Source organism: Podarcis bocagei (assembly GCF_964188305.1).
Source record: "Podarcis bocagei genome assembly, chromosome: 7".
Classification (NCBI taxonomy): domain Eukaryota; kingdom Metazoa; phylum Chordata; class Lepidosauria; order Squamata; family Lacertidae; genus Podarcis; species Podarcis bocagei.
This window is the reverse complement of record NC_138132.1, coordinates 8,787,411-8,808,885: the sequence shown is the minus strand read 5'-3', so window position 1 is coordinate 8,808,885 and position 21,475 is coordinate 8,787,411. Positions and strand designations below refer to the sequence as shown.

At 48.9% G+C, this 21,475-nt stretch overlaps 1 protein-coding gene across 1 annotated transcript; it reads left to right on the top strand.

The window, feature by feature from the left end:
* The first annotated feature begins 5,784 nt into the window (after positions 1-5,784).
* On the top strand, positions 5,785-21,366 carry AP2S1 (adaptor related protein complex 2 subunit sigma 1). The gene is made up of 5 exons (XM_081200789.1): positions 5,785-5,923; positions 13,608-13,757; positions 15,377-15,490; positions 18,057-18,116; positions 20,715-21,366. Exons 1-5 carry the CDS (start codon positions 5,921-5,923, stop codon positions 20,814-20,816), a joined length of 429 nt encoding a protein of 142 aa, XP_081056915.1. The 5' UTR covers positions 5,785-5,920; the 3' UTR covers positions 20,817-21,366.
* The last annotated feature ends 109 nt before the right edge of the window (positions 21,367-21,475 follow it).

Genomic DNA, 21,475 nt, shown 5'->3' with positions numbered 1-21,475 from the left:
GGCAGGGAGCCAGGTGCTTCAAATGTGTGTCAAATGACCTTTAAATGCCCTATATCTCCGCATCTGGTATTAGATTAGGAAGAAAGGTAGGTCCAGCTATATGAGCATCTCAGAGCAGATCTTTGCAAAGGTGGAGGGGGGGAGAAGCCGGTGAGAGTCACAGGGGAAGCAAACGGCCTTTATAATATTTGTTACTTTTCAACTAAAGCCGTTTATTTTGCGGTGACCTTTACTGCTGCAAAGGCTTGTGTCAATATTTCTCATCCAGGCTCATCGTGGACACTGAGATTTGAACTCTGCTCCTTCCTAGACCAGAACTTTGCCCAGACATGTTTCAGAAGGAAATAAGCAAGCAGCCAATGAGGAAACAAGAGGGGAGGTTCCTTCCCCCCCCCCCTGTAGTCCAGAAACATCTGGAGGGTTGAAGGTTCCCATCCAGACAAGCACCCAGACAAGCACAACAGCTTCTTATATGGGGGCAGGGGGTCCAGGCAATGGCTGCAGACTCTCCCCAAGGGTTTTGCCTGATGGAGCCCTGCAGTCTTACAAACTGAGAAGAGGCTGCCACTGGGAAAGGGGAGAGGGCACAAATCCTGCTTCCCCATTGATCTAGGGAAGTCTGAGAGCAAGAGAGAGGCATAGCACAAGGGGTGGAGGTCTGGGTTAGTTCTAGGGTGTTATGTACTGAGTTGAATAGGATCCAAACTGCAGCAGTCTGATTGGTCCTAGAACAATAGGATTCAGAATGCAGCAGTCTGATTGGTCCTAGAACAATGTAGCAGTATGATTGGTTGGCAGGAACCACCCAATCCTGCTCCAGATAGAAGTGAATCCACAACCTGATTGGCTTACAGTAGAATTCCAGAATTAGCCAATCATGTGCAGCCCATTGTGTAAATAATGTATATAAAGCAGATACTGTGAGGGGACTTCCATTCATTCCTCCTCACCACTATGAGCTGAATAAAGAGCATGAAATCACTTTGCGACTCTGAGTATATTTCATAGGGGGTGCCCCAAAACGCTCCATGCAAACTCCATACAACATCAAGTTAAGGCGCATCTAGGACTCCTTCCCAACTTTTTCTGCTGGCCTTGGAAGTTTTGCTCCCATGGAGGTCCTTGGGAGTAGAGCGAGGAGTCCTTCGGTTCTGCAGGACCACCAAAGTAATGGGTCACTTTTCCAACATGAGATGGGATTGTAAAGTGTTCTGTACTGAGTTGAATAGGATCCAAATTGCAGCAGCCTGATTGGTCCTAGAACAATAGGATCCAGAATGCAGCAGTCTGATTGGTCCGCAGGAGCCACCCAATCCAACTCCAGGTGGAAGTGAATCCACAACCTGATTGGCCTACAGGAGAATCCCGGAATTAGCCAATCATGTGGGGCCCATTGTGTAAATAATGTATATAAAGCAGACATTTCGGGGCAACTTCCATTCCTCTGCACTACTATGAGCTGAATAAAGAGCATGAAATCCACTCTTGACTCCGAGTATATTTCATAAAGCATTTTGGATACTGAGCAATGAAAGCACAGGTCTTATGCCAAAGAATCCTGGGAACCGTAGTTTACTCTTCACATAAGCTACAGTCCCCAGCACCCCAACAAACTACAATTCCCAGCATGCTCTGGGGAAAGCCCGGTGTTTTAAAATTGTGTTAGATCTGCTTTAAACATAGGTCAGAGGCTCCTCCTCCCATCTAGCCCAGGAAGGCAGCAGGTTTTCTGGGGTCCTATACTCAGATCTTTTATATCATCTGCTGCCTGAGATTCTTTCAACTGGAGATGCCAGAGACTGTGGTTGGGACATTGTGCATGCAAAGGATGTGTTTGTCCAGAGAGTGACAGCCTCTCCAAAACACGTAGCTGACGAGAACTAGAGGTGAGAAAGTCCCAGGACCAATTGGTACCCAAGTTTTGAAATGGTGCTATATTTTGATGCTGCTTCCCACCACCAGAAAAGAAAAGGAAAAAATCATATCTGTATCATAAGCCATACATTTTTTTTTCTTGCTAAGCGTGGCAGACCTACGAATCGCTTCTGGCTTTCTGCTCCTCTGGAAATGCTCCACCAGAGCAAGGGTGGGAGGCAGCTGTCAGCCCACGCTGGGGAGCAGACGTTTATCCTAGACACCTCTGCTCTGAATGCCAGCCCCATGCCAGGACACGATACATAAATAGAGCTAGCAATTAGCAGCGTTTGACTCATTGCAGGAGCCAACACCCAGACTTCCTAGCTTCAGGGTGACAGGCTGGGAATCAAAGTCACTGCCTTTATATCACACAGTCCCTGGGGACTTCCTTCTCCTCTCTTGCTCATTTCAAACTTCGTGGGCTTCATGGTAGGGGAGCGCAGACATCTACCTTGGGGTGTCCCCCCCCCTTTTAATATAACTTCTGAGATGCACCAACCGAAGCCCAAACTGTGGCTCAAACATACTTAAAAGTACATGGGCAACAGGGTGCCTCTGTCTGTGCACCTGTTAAGGTCAGGAATTTGTCTTCCAGGATCAGAATTACACTCACGGTCCTGTGACACAAAAAATCCACTCCTGGTTTTCCACCTAAGCTGTCCATCAGACTGCAAAGACAGATGGATCTGCAGGGCCCCTCCATCTTTTCTGCTCAAAGGCCAGCTTGAGCAGTCTTCTCTCTCATCTATCAGGGACGTGGGTGGCGCTGTGGGTTAAACCACAGAGCCTAGGACTTGCTGATCAGAAGGTCGGCGGTTCGAATCCCCGCAACGGGGTGAGCTCCCGTTGCACGGTCCCTGCTCCTGCCAACCTAGCAGTTCGAAAGCACGTCAAAGTGCAAGTAGATAAATAGGTACCGCTCCGGTGGGAAAGTAAATGGCGTTTCCATGCACTGCTCTCGTTCGCCAGAAGCGGCTTAGTCATGCTGGCTACATGACCCGGAAGCTGTACGCCGGCTCCCTCAGCCAGTAAAGCGAGATGAGCGCCGCAACCCCAGAGTCGGCCATGACTGGACCTAATGGTCAGGGGTCCCTTTACCTTTACCTTAAACAAAAAAACCTGAATCTTTACACATCTTAATTTACCTTCCTCTCAACTTCCCTCCCCTCCTTTCTGCAGTTATTTTTTGAATATCTTTTTATTGCTGCGTATCCAATTCAAATATACAGTGGTACCTCGGGTTAAGTACTTAACTCGTTCCGAAGGTCTGTTCGTAACCTGAAACTGTTCTTAACCTGAAGCACCACTTTAGCTAATGGGGCCTCCCACTGTTGCCGCGCCACTGGAGCACGATTTCTGTTCTCATCCTGAAGCAAAGTTCTTCACGTGAGGTACTGTTTCTGGGTTAGCGGAGTCTGTAAGCTGAAGTGTATGTAACCCGAGGTCCCACTGTATTCACAAATTTCTCCTTATCTTCCCCTTAATTGTCTCCTTCAGCACGTGTGTATATCAGTCCCACTGATGTTTTTAGTTTTGTTTACAATGTGTCTTCAAATACTCTATAAATGTTCCCCATTCCATTTTAAAAAAGATAAATCTTTCCATTCCAACTGGTCGTTTTGAAAACTCTGTAACTGAGGAATAATAGTTCCTGGACGATCTTTTCCCTCCGTCCTCCCAATTCTTTTGCAAGCCTGACATCTGGGAGCCTTAGTGGCTGAAGACCTGGATAAAAATGCTTTAAATAAATAAAATAAATGAATAAGCTTCCTTTGTTTCTGCGGCCTAACTCAGAAGGAATGGGGAGAAGACCCAGTCTTTGTCTCCATTGTTCAACATTTGGGAATCAGAAACCCCTACAAACGACCAAGAGCTCTACCCTGGATCCCATAGCTGTCAACTTACAGATAAGGGACCAGCAGCCTTGAAAATAAGGGACAAGCAGCCAAAATAAGGGACCTGCAGCCTCCCCTGTTTCAGGCACTCCAGTCTTCCTGTCCTCCTGCAGTCTGGTCAAACTCATGCTGGTCGCTTCGAGAACACTGTCCAACCAACTTTGTAACCAGAGGTTCAACTGAATAGAATCTGAATCACATGCACCACAAGGCCTATGCAGCCTCAACTTAAGATGGCTCCCCGGCCTGGCTTTGCACTGCAAAGTTTGCAGAGCACATGCAACAAAATGGCGTCCAGCATTCAAAAACCTCCTCAGCTTGCATTAACTAGCCACACACAAGGCATGCAAGCTCCACCCCCCAGTTGTTCTTAGATTTCTTATTGGGTGAGCAACACAGCCAAGCAACACAGTTGGAGCCTCCCTCCTCCCTGGCCGGCAGGGAGGGAGGGAGGGAGAGGAGCTGCTTCCTTTGAAATTTACGGGACATCATTTAAGGGAAATTTAAGGGACATCCATCAATAAGGGACAGCAGCGGGACATGGAATAAGGGACTGCCCCTTCAAATAAGGGACGCTTGACAGCTATGGGATCCTGGTCCAACTTCTGCCCCTGCTTCACAGTGGAGTGGAGGAGAGAAGGTACATTTCACGCGCAAATTGGGGCGTTTTATTTATTTTATCTGCTTATTTAACTTATATGCAGAATTCATCATGCGAAAGGCTGGGCTGGATGAATCCCAAGCTGGAATTAAGATTGCCGGAAGAAATATCTACAACCTCAGATATGCAGATGACACAACCTTGATGGCAGAAAGTGAGGAGGAATTAAAGAACCTTTTAATGAGGGAGAAAGAGGAGAGCGCAAAATATGGTCTGAAGCTCAACATCAAAAAAACGAAGATCATGGCCACTTGGCCCATCACCTCCTGGCAAATAGAAGGGGAAGAAATGGAGGCAGTGAGAGATTTTACTTTCTTGGGCTCCATGATCACCACAGATGGAGACAGCAGTCACGAAATTAAAAGACACCTGTTTCCTGGGAGAAAAGCAATGACAAACCTAGACAGCATCTTAAAAAGCAGAGACATCACCTTGCCAACAAAGGTCCATATAGTTAAAGCCATGGTTTTCCCAGTAGTGATGTATGGAAGTGAGAGCTGGACCGTAAAGAAGGCTGATCGCCAAAGAATTGATGCTTTTGAATTATGGTGCTGGAGGAGACTCTTGAGAGCCCCATGGACTGTAAGAAGATCAAACCTCTCCATTCTGAAGGAAATCAGCCCTGAGTGCTCACTGGAAGGACAGATCCTGAAGCTGAGGCTCCAAGACTTTGGCCACCTCATGAGAAGAGAAGACTCCCTGGAAAAGACCCTGATGTTGGGAAAGATGGAGGGCACAAGGAGAAGGGGGCGACAGAGGACGAGATGGTTGGACAGTGTTCTCAAAGCTACCAGCATGAGTTTGACCAAACTGTGGGAGGCAGTGGAAGACAGGAGTGCCTGGCGTGCTCTGGTCCAGGGGGTCACGAAGAGTCGGACATGACTAAACAACAACAATTTATTTTATGCGCCTCTTGAAGGGCACCCATTTCCAACCCCCATTTCCAATAACCCGCCCTGAGGCGAGGGCGCCCCCTTCTGCGGCGCCCCCTTTGCCCCAGCCCGGCTCAGGGCCTACCAGGCCTTGCCAAAGCCGGGGGCTCAAGTGACGGCCTGGCGGGGCGTGCCCTACGAAGCGCTGGGCTTCGCTCCTCCCGACAAGTCCCCGGCTTGGCGCGAGCGCCGCGTAGCTCGGGCTCCCCCTGCTGGAGGCAGCCTTGCCCTTCTTGATTCAGGGGACCATTCCGTACTCCCATTAACCGCTCGGGTCGGAGGAACTACAACTCCCGGCATGCAAAGCGAGCGCATAGCCCTGGCGGGGCGGGTTTTAGCCTTCTCGATGTCGTTCCTCCTGCAGCCGTTCTTAAGACTACAACTCCCGACTGCCCGAGGGGGGCCGGGGCGCGCGCCTCACCGGATATCCGGTGGGAAGGGAGGGTCCGGGGAGGGGTGTCGGAGCAGCTGCCCCGAGCTCTGCGTGGAAAGAGGATTTAGGGCAGGGGGTCGCCATGGTAAGAATGGGGTGGGGAAGGGCTTGAAATATGGGGCTCAGCCGGAGGGGGAGGGGAGGCAGAGTCAACAATGGGGGCCCCCAAATCCAGGGGTCCAGGGTGTTGGGTGTGGGGAGGGAAAGGGGTTGCTGGTGGGAGAAAGAATGATAATTCCAATTATGCCAGTTTTCAATGTTACCATTTGCTGCAATGCTTCAAGTCAGCGCTGTTAAATCCCTAACGTATGCCCCGCAAGGTAGGCCTCTGGTGTTGTGTCCATGCTACTCTCAGGGTCATAAGCCCATGGCAAGCAGAATGAGCAGCAGGGCTCTGTGGCCGCATCCTGAAGCCGACCTTGCTAAGGCCATTGGCATAAAGTGTAAAGGTAAAGGGACCCCTGACCATTAGGTCCATTCGTGGCCGACTCTGGGGTTGCAGTGCTCATCTCGCTTTATTGGCCGATGGAGCCGGCGTCCAGCTTCTGGCTCATGTGGCCAGCATGACTAAGCCGCTTCTGGTGAACCAGAGCAGTGCACAGAAACGCCGTTTACCTTCCCGCCGGAGCGGTACCTATTTATCTACTTGAACTTTGAAGTGCTTTCGAACTGCTAGGTTGGCAGGAGCAGGGACCGAGCAGCGGGAGCTCACCCCGTCGCGGGGATTCGAACCACCGACCTGATCGGCAAGTCCTAGGCTCAGTGGTTTAACCCACAGCGCCACCCGCGTCCAGAGCTTTAAATCACCTGGCGTGCCGCGCCAACCTTGCCATAGCTCAGTGGTTAGAGCACCTGCCTTGCAAGCAGAAGGTCGCCGGTTCAATACCAGGTAGGGCTGGGAGAGGCTCCTTGCCTGAAATCCCAGAGGACTGCTGCCAGGCCATTACAGGTTGGTAGCCGTGTTGGTCTGCCGTAGTCGAAACAAAATAATAATAAAAAAATCCGTCCAGTAGCAAAATCCTTCCAGTAGCAGACCTTCCTTAGAGACCAACTAAGTTTGTTATTGGTATGAGCTTTCGTGGGCATGCACACTTCTTCAGATGCACACGAAAGCTCATACCAATAACAAACTTAGTTGGTCTCTAAGGTACTACTGGAAGGGTTTTTATTTCTATTTTGCCAGGGTGTTGTTCTCGTCGTTGGACTACAACTCCCATCGTCCACTGATAGGGTGCCATGGTTAGGGATGATGGGAGTTGTAGTCCAACAGCATTTGGGGACCAAAGGTTAAGCAAAGGCTGGAGTGGGCAGTACATGAGCAAGACAGGGCACAGGTTCTTCTGACTTGGTATAAGGCAGCTTTCTATGATCTTTTGCCCAAAGTGTGCAAGGAGTATGTGGATTGGGGAGAGAGAGTATTTGTGGAGGAGAAGACTTTGAATGGTTGCTAGTCATAAGGGCTATGCGCTGCCTCCACTGTCGGAAGCAAGGATTTGGTGGGATAACACTAAAGCTTTAAGTAGGCTTTCCCTGCGCTTGATCCAGGCATTTATGAAATATTAACTGTACATCTCTGGCTTTATCGTTCTGTATCATTTATATTGTTTTCATTGTTTCTAGAACATGTGCTTTATTTTTGCCTTGGGGGCTGCAAAGCAGTTTATAAATTTGTAAAATAAATAACAATCAACTGGAATCCTCCTCTTGATGCGCAACTTGGAGAGCGTGCATGGACTTAGTGGGATTTTCTGTTGGGAGGAAGGATGTGCAAGTGCTGCCCATAGTTGGAAAGTAGCTAGAAGATGCCTACAGGAGATGGTGGTAGTGCCCCATTTGACTGGCACATGCAGAGGAGGAGGTTGTTGTTGTTGTTCAGGGCAGAGAGCAGTCCATGCTCATGGAAGTTGCATCTTTTCTCCTTCCTATTCCCTTTTCCCCTGATCACTTAAGTGCTCTCTAGGAAACCCAGCAAGTGGAATTATCCAGAAGTGCCAATATTTCCACTGCAACATATTATGGTTTGTAATCCAGTGACTTGAGTGTGGTGCATGGGTTGGCAAACTAAGGCCTAGGGGCCAGATCCGGCCCAATCGCCTTCTCAATCCGGCCCGCGGACTGTCCGGGAATCAGCGTGGTTTTACATGAGTAGAATGTGTCCTTTTATTTAAAATGCATCTCTGGGTTATTTGTGGGGCCTGCCTGGCGTTTTTACATGAGTAGAAGGATGTTTACCTTCCCGCCACAGCAGTACCTATTTATCTACTTGTACTGGCATGCTTTTGAACTGCTAGGTTGGCAGAAGCGGGGACAGATCAACAGGAGCTCACTCCGGCGCGGGGATTCAAACCAGGCTGACCCCTGGTGTAGTGCATTGCAGACACAGTGGGTTCAATATTATGGTGTGCCTTTAATAGAATCATAGAGTTTTAGAGTTGGAGGGGTCCAGCCCCCTGCATTTTGAGGAACCTCAACTAAAGCATCCATGGCAGATGGCCATCCAACCTCTGCTTTAAAACCTCCATGAAAGGAGACTTCACAGTCTCCAGAGGGAGTCTGTTCTTTTGTGGTTGGTCTATCACATAAATCAAGCAATCTTAGTTGTAAGAGGATTAAACTGTTCTACATTTGCCTATGAATAAGATGATATTTCTGCAGGTAAAAATATACTTGTTTTATCTTGGCGAAAACCATTTTAGAAAAGGCATTCTGTTATTTTGCTTCCCATCTGCACTTAAAATAGAAAGAAACTTTTTAGAAAAGTAAGTTGTGCTGCCTGATACAAGCCATCCAAACCTTTTGATTTGTGAAAAGAGTGGTTGTGATTTATTAACTAAATATTGCAAACACACACACTGATTCTTGAGTTCATTAGAGTTTGTTACAACTTGTATTCCCATAAAGAGTTCATTGTCAAGTTCTTCGAGCTGGATAATTGTGCAAATCCTTTTTGGAAGTGGTCCACTTCATTAGAGTGGGGAGGAGACTGGCCTCTTTCTGTGGCTTGGCTTGCTTGCTTGAGTTACCTGGAATCTTTACATTTCTTAATAGCTTGTGGTGTAGCTTCAAAGTAGATTTCTTTTTGGTTTCTTGATACTAGAATAACATGCAAATCATAGCCTGCTTTTTTCTGGTTCAGATCTTGAAGATCACTCATAAATATGTGCATTAAGATCTGATTTTATAATTTATTTATTTTTTAAAAAACCTATGCTCGGGCCTGAACACAGTATTCTTTGGAAGCATCTGTCCTTGAGAATTCTGGAGAGAGATAACATGTTCATATGCTTGCGGATCTGTGGCATTTCCTCTCTAGTCAATTATTGCGGGAGGAGAAATTCTAAAGGGAAGGATCTGTCTGTTAGTTGTGCAACTCTCATTTCCCTTGTGGCTTTTCCGTGGAAACGCGTATCCGCTACACAAGCTCGTTGGATAACAAGGGGCACTATCTGTTAATTTGGGTGTCTGCATTTTATTTTATTTTTAATGCAAAGAAACGCAAGCAGCCAAGCAGAGTCTTTTCCATGGGTGTTTCTGCTTACAGAATATTCGCTGACGTCTGCATATCGAAGGAGCGGAAGCTTCAATTCAGGCATGGTGTTTCATAGTGCAAGGGGATGTTACAGCCAGGATGCAGGTGGCACTGTGATCTAAACCACTGAGCCTCTTGGGCTTGCCAGTCAGAAGGTCAGAGGTTCGAATCCCTGCGACGGAGTGAGCTCCTGTTGCTCTGTCCCAGCTTCTGCCAACCTAGCAGTTTGAAAGCACACCAGTACAAGTAGATAAGTAGGTACTGCTGCGGCAGGAACGTTAACAGCATCTCCGTGCACTCTGGTTTCCATCACAGTGTTCCTTTGCGCCAGAAGCGGTTTAGTCCTGCTGGCCACATGACCCGGAAAGCTGTCTGCGGACAAATGCCAGCTCCCTTGTCCTGAATGTGAGATGAGCACCGCAACCCCATAGTCACCTTTGACTGGACTTAACCATCCAGGGGTCCTATACCTTTTAAGGTAAAGGGACCCCTGACCATTAGGTACAGTCGTGACCGACTCTGGGTTTGCGGCGCTCATCTCGCTTTATTGGCCGAGGGAGCCGGCGTACAGCTTCTGGGTCATGTGGCCAGCGTGACTAAGCCGCTTCTGGTGAACCAGTGCACGGAAACGCCATTTGCCTTCCTGCTGGACCAGTACCTATTTATCTACTTGCACTTTGACGTGCTTTTGAACTGCTAGGTTGGCAGGAGCAGGGACCGAGCAACGGGAGCTCACCCTGCCACGGGGATTCGAACCGCCGACCTTCCGATTGGCAAGTCCTAGGCTCTGTGGTTTAACCCACAGTGCCACCCACGTCCCTCACAGCGCCTTGATGGACCACATTGGCCCCTGGTGGAGATCGCAGGATGCCACCTGGTGTCAGAAGTGACCCATGCTGTGGGAGACAGAAGCTCAGGGGAGTGTGACCCATGCGTGCCTGCACTTTGGGCTGGAGCACAAAGATTCTTGTAGCGCCAGACTTGCAGTCCCTGTGTTTCCCTGTAGCTTGCTCATTCCCTGAAAGCTTTTATGCCCAGGCAGTATCCTTTGGGAGGTGACAGGGCTCTGTATCTCCTGTAGGCTGCATTAGGACAGTGCTGTCATATTTGGGACCAGATCTCTTGGGAGGTGTGCCACCGCTGTCGTGCCGCCTCTGTGATGAGGGAAGTGGGTGGTGTGGATCAGGGGTCAGCATTTAGTAGTCCATTTCTGCTTAAAATATCCGTAAGCATGATCAGCCTTTGTCAGCCATGGGCCGGTCCACCGTCCCTCCGACCATGTGGGGGGGCCGGACTGTATTTTGAGAAATAATAATGAAGGAATTCTCATGCCCCACAAATAACCCAGAGATGCATTTTAAATAAAAAGACACATTCTACTCTTGTAAAAACACGCTGATTCGCGGGCCGGATTGAGAAGGCGATTGGCCCAGATCCGGTCCCCGGGCCTTAGTTTGCCTACCCATGTGCAAGAGCCTGTTTGAACCGGGAAGGGCGGGGTATACATAAAATTATTATTATTATTATTATTATTATTATTATTATTATTATTATTACCACCATGCATTCCAGCGGGTCTACTCTGAGTAGAACTTGCATTGGCTACAAACCACAGCTTCTTTAGATGTAGGAATCACTTCTGCAGGGGTCAGCAAACTTTCCCAGCAGGGGATCAGTCCACTGGGGGGCCAGACTATATTTTTTTTGGGGGGGGAATGAATGAATTCCCAAGCCCCAGGTTGCCTACCCCTGGCGTGGATGCTTGTTCAGCCTCTTTTTATTATTATTTTTTTGAAAAGCAACATCATGCGACGCTGGAACAGATAGCCAGCCATCCCTTGTTTGTCTTTGCTGATTCTGCTGGGCTGGCTTTCTCGATACAGGGTGGGTCCCTTTCCTATCTCCTGAGCACACTAGGCATGAAGAGGCATGGATGGAGGCTGACCAGAAATAGCTGCTCTGTTCTTTAGGGACACCCTCAAGCACAATCCATGCACAACACAGCGAAAGGAAGTCAGGGGGAGGAAAGGGGAAGGAAGCAGCTGGGAGATCTGGCAAGAGAGGCAGGAACCAGTGGCGTAGCGTGGGGGGTGCAGGGGGGGCCAGCCACACTGGGCGCAACATCTGGGGGGGGCGTGCTCACACTCGCAGCTCTCTGCCCCTACCTGGCTCACTCAGTCTCTCTCACTGCAGTGATGGCTGTGCGAATCCGAGCCGAGCTGCTGGGTCGCCGCCCACTGTGGAGGGCGGGGGTGCCAGGTGTGCGCTGCGGTTAGGGGGTGCCAGGCGTGAGGTTAGGGGGCACAAATTACTTGCCTTGCCCCGGGTGCTGACAACCCACGCTACGCCACTGTTCTGGTCAGGAGAGCCTTCAACAGCCCAGTTTCCCTCCCACCAGCCCTAGCCAAAATGTGAGGGGTGTTGTAGTGCACCCAAAGGGCACCAGGTTGGCAAAGGCTGAGTTTCAGCATTAAACCGCCCCCATGTTGGGAGGAAGACTCGGAACCCCTGTGAATGTTTGCATTTTACAAAAAGTTAAAATCTGCATGGCTGTTATCCCTTAGACTGGCCCTCAGGCTAATTTGGAAAATGGGTGATCTCAGGTGTGGTCTCTGATTGGCATCTTTGCAAGCCTCCGAGTAATAGGACAACACAGTGCCCCCCCCCCAAAAAAAGGAAGGGGATCATTCAATGGGAATGTGAAGGCGTTTCGGAGGCCTAATCCGGTTGGTTTAATCCGGCCCCCTGTGTCAGTTTATTTCTTCGGGGGAAATCCTAAAAAAAACTTTGATAACTTCAATCCTAAAAAAAAGGTCAAAAACCTTGGTTGCCCCTTTGGTCTACCCTCATGGCCCTTCATTTCATCCAAACTGGCCCTCTTTGAAAAAAGTTTGGACACCACTGCTGTACAGGCTTGCTTGGGCATAAAGCCTGCTGAGCTTAAAGTGAGCGTTAAGCTACAGTGGTGCCCCGCAAGACGAATGCCTTGCAAGACGCAAAACTCGCTAGATGAAAGAGTTTTCCGTTTTGGAGGTGCTTCGCAAAACGAATCTCCTATGGGCTTGCTTCGCAAGACGACAATGTCTTGCGAGTTCCTGCTGGTGTTTTTTCCCCCCTTTCCCCCCTTTTTTCTAAGCCGCTAAGCCGCTTATCAGCTGATCCGATCAGCAGATAAGCCACTAAAAGCCTCTAAAAGCCGCTAATAGCGCTAATCCGCTAATCCTTCAATGGGCTTGCTTCGCAAGACGAAAAAAACCGCTAGACGAAGAGAATCACAGAACGGATGCTTTTCGTCTTGCGAGGCACCACTGGATAAGCTGTAATTCTTGGGAAGCTCTGTAATACATTGTGGGAAATGAATAACAACTGTCCCAAGGCATCCATGCCTTGAGGAGGAGGCCTGTTGCTTCTTTGTGCGAGTGCCTGCTCTGTCCTTGCTCCTTTCCACTCAGCCTTTGGGGGGGTGGGTGAAGCCACAATGTGTGTGTGCATTAGTTACGCTTGGCCCAGCCATTCACGGTGCAGAGGCTTGTTCCCAAGGTAGGCAGGCCTTTATCTCTGAGTGAGCGGCAGCTCTTGGCTTATGTCCAGTGTTAGAAACTCAGATAAATAAGCTAATTGCCAAATAGCACCTTAAAGCTAGGTTACGGTTGCTGCGAAATGTCTAGGCGCCTTTCTTTTGCAATGTGATTTTTGTGTTGTTCCTCATTTCATTTCTATACCGCTTTATATTTTAAAGAAAAAACCTCAAAGCGGTTTGCAACACATTAAAAGAATCCAGAATAAAACAAATTCAAGCTTCCGGGAAAATATTTCAGAGCCTTCTCTAAGTGATATTTTGCTTTCCCCATATTTATTTACCTATTTAATTTATATAGCTGCCCCATAGCAGAAATACTCTAGGAAGACAGTCTGGTGCAGTGGTTAGAATGTCAGAGTAGGGCCTGAGAGATCGGAGATTATTTGCCAGCCTGGAATTCAGAGATCTCCACATGGTCGCGACTGAACCTGTGCCAGTTGCAAAACGCACCTGGCGCCTGGGGAATTTTGAACATTGCTTGTGTCCTGATAAGAAAGGATACTCTGACAGTGACCATAGGCAATTCTCTACCCCTGCACACTTTACAAACAAATACCCAAGAGCAAAGGTTATTCTCAGCTGTAATTTGTCCCAGTAGTCTGGAGAGTGCTTATTAAATCCCATGGATCTTTGACGCTGCTTTCTTCCCCCCTTCGGCAGATTCGCTTTATTCTGATCCAGAACCGTGCTGGCAAAACGCGTCTGGCCAAGTGGTACATGCAGTTTGACGATGACGAGAAGCAGAAGCTCATTGAGGAGGTTCATGCTGTTGTGACTGTGCGGGACGCAAAGCACACCAACTTTGTCGAGGTAATGCTTCTGTTTGCTTGCAGCTTTCCTTTGCGTATGAAGCTGTCGTGCTTTTGCCTTCCGCAGGCCGAACTGGCTTCATAGAATCATAGAATCATAGAGTTGGAAGAGACCACAAGGGCCATCAAGTCCAACCCCCTGCCAAGCAGGAAACACCATCAGAGCACTCCTTCGGCAGAGGGGATTGAAGGGCAGAGGGTCTCTTAGGACCTTTAGCTGTAACATGGCTTGGCTGGAAGGCTTGGGTTACCTGCCATCCTTTGCTGTGTGAGCACCCTCTTGCCTGATCTCTGTGTTCCTGAGTACAGTCATACCTCATGTTACATTTGCTCCAGGTTGCGCGTTTTCAGGTTGCATCCCGCGGCGACTCGGAAGTAATGGAACGGGTTGCACAGACACACAAAATGATGTCATGCGCAGAAGCGGCGAATTGTGACCTGTGCGTGTGCAGATGCGGGTTGCGTTCTTTTCAGGCTGCAAACAGGGCTCCGGAACGGATCCCGTTCGCAACCAGAGGTACCACTGTACCAAAGTCACAAAGTCCTGGAGGCAGCTTCCACTACAGCATAAAACACCAGCAAAAGCCTCTACAGTGGTACCTTGGGTTACATACGCTTCAGGTTACAGACGCTTCAGGTTACAGACTCCGCTAACCCAGAAATAGTGCTTCAGGTTAAGAACTTTGCTTCAGGATGAGAACAGAAGTCGTGCTCTGGCGGCGCGGCGGCAGCAGGAGGCCCCATTAGCTAAAGTGGTGCTTCAGGTTAAGAACAGTTTCAGGTTAAGTACGGACCTCTAGAACAAATTAAGTTCTTAACCAGAGGTACCACTGTATCTATCTGTATTTATGCCAGTTAGGAATTTGAAGGACAAGGGGAAGAACACACTGCTATTTACTTATTGGAAGTATTTTTTATCCTGCTCTTTGGTAAAAAGGCTCTTGGAGCAGTTAAAAAACCACCAAGATTACAATCTAAAGTAATCTTAGAAGTGCATATTCTCTGAATGCCAAACTCTGTTACAATGGAACCTCGGTTTCTGAACGTAATCCATTCCGGAAAACCGTTTGACTTCCAAAACGTTCGAAAACCCAAGGATCAATGGGCGGTTGGCAAAATCCATTGGAAAAAATTGAGAAACACGCCTCGGAAGCCGTTTGACTTCTGAGGCACGTTCGAAAACGGAAGCAATTACTTCTGGGTTTTTGGTGTTTGGGTTCCGAATTGTTCAGCTTCCAAGACGCTCGAAACCAAGGTTCCACTGTACTTGTATTGGCACCTGCAGTTGCACAGCAAGCGAGAATAAAGACCTTTTTAATGGGTCACAGAACCATAGAATCATAGAACTGTAGAGTTGAAAGGAACCCCAAAGGCTCTGGTCCGGCCCTCTGCAATGCGGGAATCCCAGCTAAAGCATCCATGACAGATGGCCCTCCTACCTCTTCATATTGAGGTCATTTTTGTATAGTCCTTCAATGCTAGGTGGATAGCAATAGGAGCCTTTCCCCTTTCCAGCCTCCACAGTCCTACCCTAACCTGCAGTAGACACCATCTTGTGCTTCTATCCAGTGATCGCTATTTTCACCACCTTTTCTCTCTCTCCCCCTGCCCCCCCCCCAGTTCCGCAACTTCAAAATTATCTACAGGCGCTACGCAGGGCTTTATTTCTGCATTTGTGTGGATGTGAACGACAACAACCTCGCCTACCTAGAAGCCATTCACAACTTTGTGGAGGTGAGTAGTGCCTGCAGGCTTAAGTCTGCGCCCTAAGAATGCCCACGCATGTGTGCTTTCACACCCAGGCATGTGTATGAATATGTACAGTATGCATTTGATAAGTGGCGCCCCTGTGCAGATGAGGTGGTAAATTATTTCTGAACGGTACCACTTTAGACCCTGGGTGGAGGATTGTGTGATCAAGTGCTCCTTTCCTCCATACCTTCTTGAGTAAGAAACTTTTTTATTTTACTTTTTAAACCCCACACAATTAGGAATACGGAAACAGATTACAGTCATACAGTCATACCGCATGTTACGTTTGCTTCATGTTACGTTTTTTCAGGTTGCGTCCCGCAGCGACCCAGAAGTACCAGAAAGGGTTACTTCCAGGTTTCGCCGCTCGTGGATGCACAGACGTGCAAAATGACATCACACGCATGGGCAGACGCACAAAGTGACATCACACGCATGCACAGAAGCGGTGAATTGCAACCCGCATGTGTGCAGACGCGCTGCTGCGGGTTGTGTTCCTTTCATGTTGCGAACGGGCCTCTGGAATGGATCCCGTTCGCAACCAGAGGTACCACTATACCTTGGTTCTCAAACTTTTTTGATTCTGTGCAGGAGACACCCATTCTGTACTCTGATCGGAGACGGGAATTTTTGCTTCCATCAGGGGCTACATTCCCTTGGGTGTCATCTGTCAGGGCTGCTGCTCAGGACAGTCTCTCTGGCTGCATTTGCACCACAAATATTAAAGCACTATGATTCCACTCTATATAGCCACAGCTCCCCCCCCCCCAAGAATTATGGGACCTGTACAGCGGTGCTTTGGTTCTCAAACTTAATCGTTCCAGAAGTCCGTTCCAAAACCAAAGCGTTCCAAAACCAAGGCACGCTTTCCCATAGAAAGTAATGCAAAATGGATTAATCTGTTCCAGACTTTTAAAAACAACCCCTAAAACAGCAATTTAACATGGATTTTACTATCTAACGAGACCATTGATCCATAAGATGGAAGCAATAAACAATGTGCTGCAGTCACACAATCAATCAGTAGCTGAACTTGGTTCCACACAGTCACAAAAACAAAAAGTAGAGCCACAAAAACGCGAAATAAATAGCTAAAACAGACAGACATCAGCGTAACACTCACTCAAAGCGGAAGTGTGGCACTCAAATCGGAGCACGTTTGGCTTCCGAAAAATGTTCGCGAACCGGAACACTTACTTCCAGGTTTGCAGTGTTTGGGTTGCAAGTTGTTTGAGTACCAAGGCGCTTTGAGAACCAGGGTACCACTGTAGTTGAAAATACAAGAGCTACCTTAAATTTTAAAAGAGAAAGATGAAACAATAAAGGGAGGGATCCAGTTACAATCATGGAAGATTTGATTGAGACAGAACTGAAGAGACATAATCCTTTGTTCATATAAAACAATCAGATCAATATACCCAAAATTCTGCTATTTTGATAGCATCACCATGTGTGGATCTGGGCCCTTTACTGCCGCTGGTTTATACTTACTTAAACTCAACCTTTGATGGGTTTGTTTCTCCGTATAAAACATGTCAGAAACTTTAGTTGTTTGCTTCCTTACATTAAAATAAAAAATAAAAAAATTGCCCCAATCTCCCTGCGCAGTATGAGGCCAGGAACTCTTCTCCTAGACAGGCTATCTCCTTAATATATTACTTTTATGGATACATATATTCCCCCGCAACCCCACCACGGGGAGATATCCTGCAATGCCATTTCCCCAGGACATGCGCGTACCTGCAGTCTGAGGGAACGGAGCCAAGGGGCAGTTTAAGGAGTTCCTCCATCGTCTTTTGGGGAAGCAGGCCTTAGCTTAGCCAACACCTCCCAAAGCATCCCATTTTCTGGGTACCACGGAAGGCCCCTGTGTCTCCCCATTGCACTCTTTTAAGATGAGTTGAGAAGACCCTCTCAAGACAACTGCATCTGTTTGCTAGAGGGTGACAGGAAGTTGCCCCACCCCTAGCTGCCTCTTTGGTCCTGAGATGATAAAGGCAGTTCCCTTCCTGCCTCCCCCCTTGGAAAGCACATGCAGCTGAAGGAGAAAGTTGGAATAGTGACATCATCATCATCATTTAATTATTAATACACTGCTCACCTGGCTGGGTTTCCCCAGCTACTCTGGGTAGCTTCCAACCAAATACAGTGGTACCTTGGGTTACATACGCTTCAGGTTACAGACTCCTCTAACACAGAAATAGTACCTCGGGTTAAGAACTTTGCTTCAGAAATCATGCTCCGGCGTCGCGGCGGTAGCAGGAGGCCCCATTAGCTAAAGCGGTGCTTCAGGTTAAGAACAGTTTCAGGTTAAGAACGGACCTACAGAACGAATTAAGTACTTAACCCGAGGTACCACTGTATTGTCTATTCAAAGTGGCAGAGATAAGGGTCTTTTCCTGATCCTTTTCACTGGACATGCCGGAACTGTGCAAAATTAGCACTCCACCCCTGAGCTACGACTGGCCTTGCAAATATTAGGCACCTTCCTTGCGCATGGCTGTGGCCCCCCAGAATCATGACTACCTTCCTCCTCCTCTCTTCCCAGGTGCTGAATGAATATTTCCACAACGTCTGTGAGCTCGACCTCGTCTTCAACTTCTACAAGGTGGGTTTTTGTTCCCTGACCCTTTTCCAATAAGGCAGAACGAGGAAGGAAAACAAACCACGCTTGTGGATAAAAAAAACCTTGGGGCTCTCGTTTATTTTATTTAGCCTGACAATCCATATGCCGCATGATTACAGGCACTGCACAGTGAGCTAAGAGGTACCGTTTTTTTCGCCCCATAAGGCGCACCGGCCCACAGGGGGCACCTAGTTTTTTTTTGGGGGGGGGAATAAAGGGGAAAAATTATTCCCCCCCCCCCAGCCCCCAGAACAGGCTGCTCTCCACAAGCCGTGGGAGCCCTCCCACGGCTTGCGCAGGGCTACCCGAAGCCTGGCATGACTGCTCAGCGCGCCCCAGGCTTCGGGATGCAGGCAGCTCTCCGCAAGCCGTGGGAGCCCGGCGGGAACTCCCGCGGGCTCCCAAGGCTTGCGGAGAGTTTCCTGAAGCCTGGAGAGCGAGAGGGGTCGGTGGTCACCGACCCCTCTTGCTCTCCAGGCTTCAGCGAAAGCCTGCATTCGCCCCATAGGACGCACACACATTTCCCCTTCATTTTTGGAGGGGGAAAAGTGCGTCCTATAGGGCGAAAAACACGGTAAATTCAGTGAAAAACTAACCATAAGATTGGAATTGACTGAAAAGGGCCACTGAAATAAAAAGGGAAGACTGCCGGTTTGGTACACACTCTTGCCATCCTACATGGGTCATGTGTTCATAGTCTTTTTAATTAAATTAAATTAAATTAAATTAAATTAAATTAAAAAGCTGCTATACCAGCTGCACTGGCTCCCGGTGGAGTACAGGATCAGGTTTAAGGTGCTGGTTTTAACCTTTAAAGCCCTATACGGCCTAGGACCCTCGTACCTCCGGGACCGCCTCTCCTGGTATGTCCCATGGAGGACCTTACAGTCTTCAAACAAAAACACCTTGGAGGTCCCGGGGCACAGGGAGGTTAGGCTGGCCTCAACCAGAGCCAGGGCTTTTTCGGCCATGGCCCCGATCTGGTGGAATGCTCCGCCACAAGAGACTAGGGCCCTGTGGGACTTGACATCTTTCCGCAGGGCCTGCAAGACTGAGCTGTTCTGCCTGGCCTTTGGCCAAGGCACAGTCTGACTCCCTCCTTCTGTAATCCTCACAGAACTCTAGCCCAATGGTTGCCCTTAATTTGATTTTGAATTGATTTTAGAATGTTGTGTTACTTTGATTGTTGTTAGCCGCTCTGAACCCGGCTTTGGCTGGGGAGGGCGGGATATAAATAACATTTTATTATTATTATAAAAGTAAAATAAATAATTGAGGAAAATGCTTTTTCTGAGACAGCCAGGGCACAGCGCCAGCAAAGAACGGGGCAGGGTGACCTGCTGGTGCCAGCCCTGCCCACAAGGTGGTGTTAGACAGCTGCCTAAGGCTGCACTTTATGAAGTTGCATCTGATTCAGTGGCCGCTGAAAGAAGCTTCTGTGTTCCTGGCCTTGCTTCTGGCACCTTGAGAGGAGGAGCAGAGAGGGGGTCAAGGAAGGGTGAGGCCTAGGAGTGAGACATCCAACAGTGGTGGGACTTGAGAGGTACCCAGCGTGCAAAAGGCCAAATTTCCCTGCCAGCTGGAGGCCCAGAATTCATGCACCGCAAGGAGTGTGGAGCAAGGAAGAGCTTCCAAGGGAGGAAAGGCCTTGCTGTGGAGCAGGAGGCATGAAGAGGGGCCCAGTCCGGACGTTTAGGAAGCTACAACCAGCTGGGCAAAACCTGGACCTTGCTGGTACCTCCCCGGTGGGTGGGGTCGGAGCAGTGTTGAGTCCTTCACTTGGGCCATCTGCTACCAGAGGGTGGCTCTGCCTTGCACCCCATAATAATAATAATGATGATGATGATGTTCTTGTTTATACCCCGCACATCTGGCTGGGTTTCCCCAGCCACCCTGGGCAGCTCACAACATACAGTAGTACCTTGGTTCTCAAATTTAATCCATTCCGGGAGTCTGTTTGACTCCTGAAAGGGTTTGAAAACCCAGGTGCGGTTTCCGATTGGCTGCAGGAGCTTCCTGCACTCAATTGGAAGCTGCGCCGGACATTCGGCTCCTGAAAAACGTTCGCAAACCAGAACACTCACTTCCGGGTTTACGGTGTTCGGGAACCGATTTGTTCGAGAGCCAAGCAGTTTGACTACCAAGGTACCACTGTATATAAAAAAGAGAAGAATACAGTGGTACCTCGGGTTACAGGCGCTTCAGGTTACAGACTCCGCTCACCCAGAAATAGTACCTTGGGTTACCAGACGTAGTACTACCAGAAGTAGTACCTTGGGTTAAGAACTTTGCTTCAGGATGAGAACAGAAATTGTGCTTCGGCAGCGCAGCAGCAGCGGGAGGCCCCATAAGCTTAAGTGGTGCCTCAGGTTAAGAACCGTTTCAGGTTAAGAACGGACCTCCGGAACGAATTAAGTTCTTAACCCGAGGTGCCACTGTATCAAACATTAAAAACGTCCTTTGCTCCCTTTTGGAAAGGTGGCCCAGAAGTCCAGACACACACTGCTTTGGATTCTTTCTAGTGGATTCCCCCACAGCACCCCCTTTCTTAGAGGAGGAACGCATTTATTTTCTCTGCAGGTTTACACTGTGGTAGACGAGATGTTCCTAGCCGGCGAGATCCGAGAGACCAGCCAGACGAAGGTCCTGAAGCAGCTCCTCATGTTGCAATCCTTGGAATGAGGAGCAGTGAAGTAGATCACCTCGGATCTCCCCCTGGCATGATCCTGCCGCTCCCCCCCCCTCCAGGGCTCATCTCTCTTCACCCCCGTCCCCTGAATCAGTGACTTGCCCAGAGCAAATTTTTGCCACTTAACCTGTAGCTGGAGGTTTGCGGGAAGCGAGGGGGGCATCTTGAATGGGCATTCCTAGTTCGGATTCCTAGCCGCGCTTCCTCCTGCATGGGCCGAACGTGCGAAGGGGGCGGAGAGGCCGCGGGTTGGGGCTGGGTTGCTTTTTTGGAAAAGGGTGGGAGTGGGGAAGTGGAGATAGCTGCTGTCACCCCACCCTCCCTGTGCTACCATCCCAACACAACCTTCTGTCTCTGCCCTCCATGTCACCAGCCTGCTGCCCACCCCTCCCCGTCCATTCACATAAGAAAAAAACGTGATGTGCCGCGTCTGCCGTAGAAGAGGGACCATAAGTGTGTGTGAGTGTGAGTGATAAGTGTGTGTACTGCCAGTAAAGTGATGTACCGATTAAATAAAGCATCTATGGGACACTTAAACCCCCACCAAGAGAGTCTCGTGTATGTTTGATAGGAGGGCGTTCCTGGAGCCTTAGGATAGTTTCACCTGGCACTTGGAAGCCTTGGCACCAAATACACGTTGTAGGTTAATAAG

Excerpts from the sequence above, each read along its gene's own strand:
- AP2S1 (XM_081200789.1), top strand. Across the intron at positions 13,758-15,376 it reads AGCACACCAACTTTGTCGAG|TTCCGCAACTTCAAAATTAT; the intron begins GTAATGCTTCTG and ends CCCCCCCCCCAG. Across the intron at positions 15,491-18,056 it reads CCATTCACAACTTTGTGGAG|GTGCTGAATGAATATTTCCA; the intron begins GTGAGTAGTGCC and ends CTCTCTTCCCAG.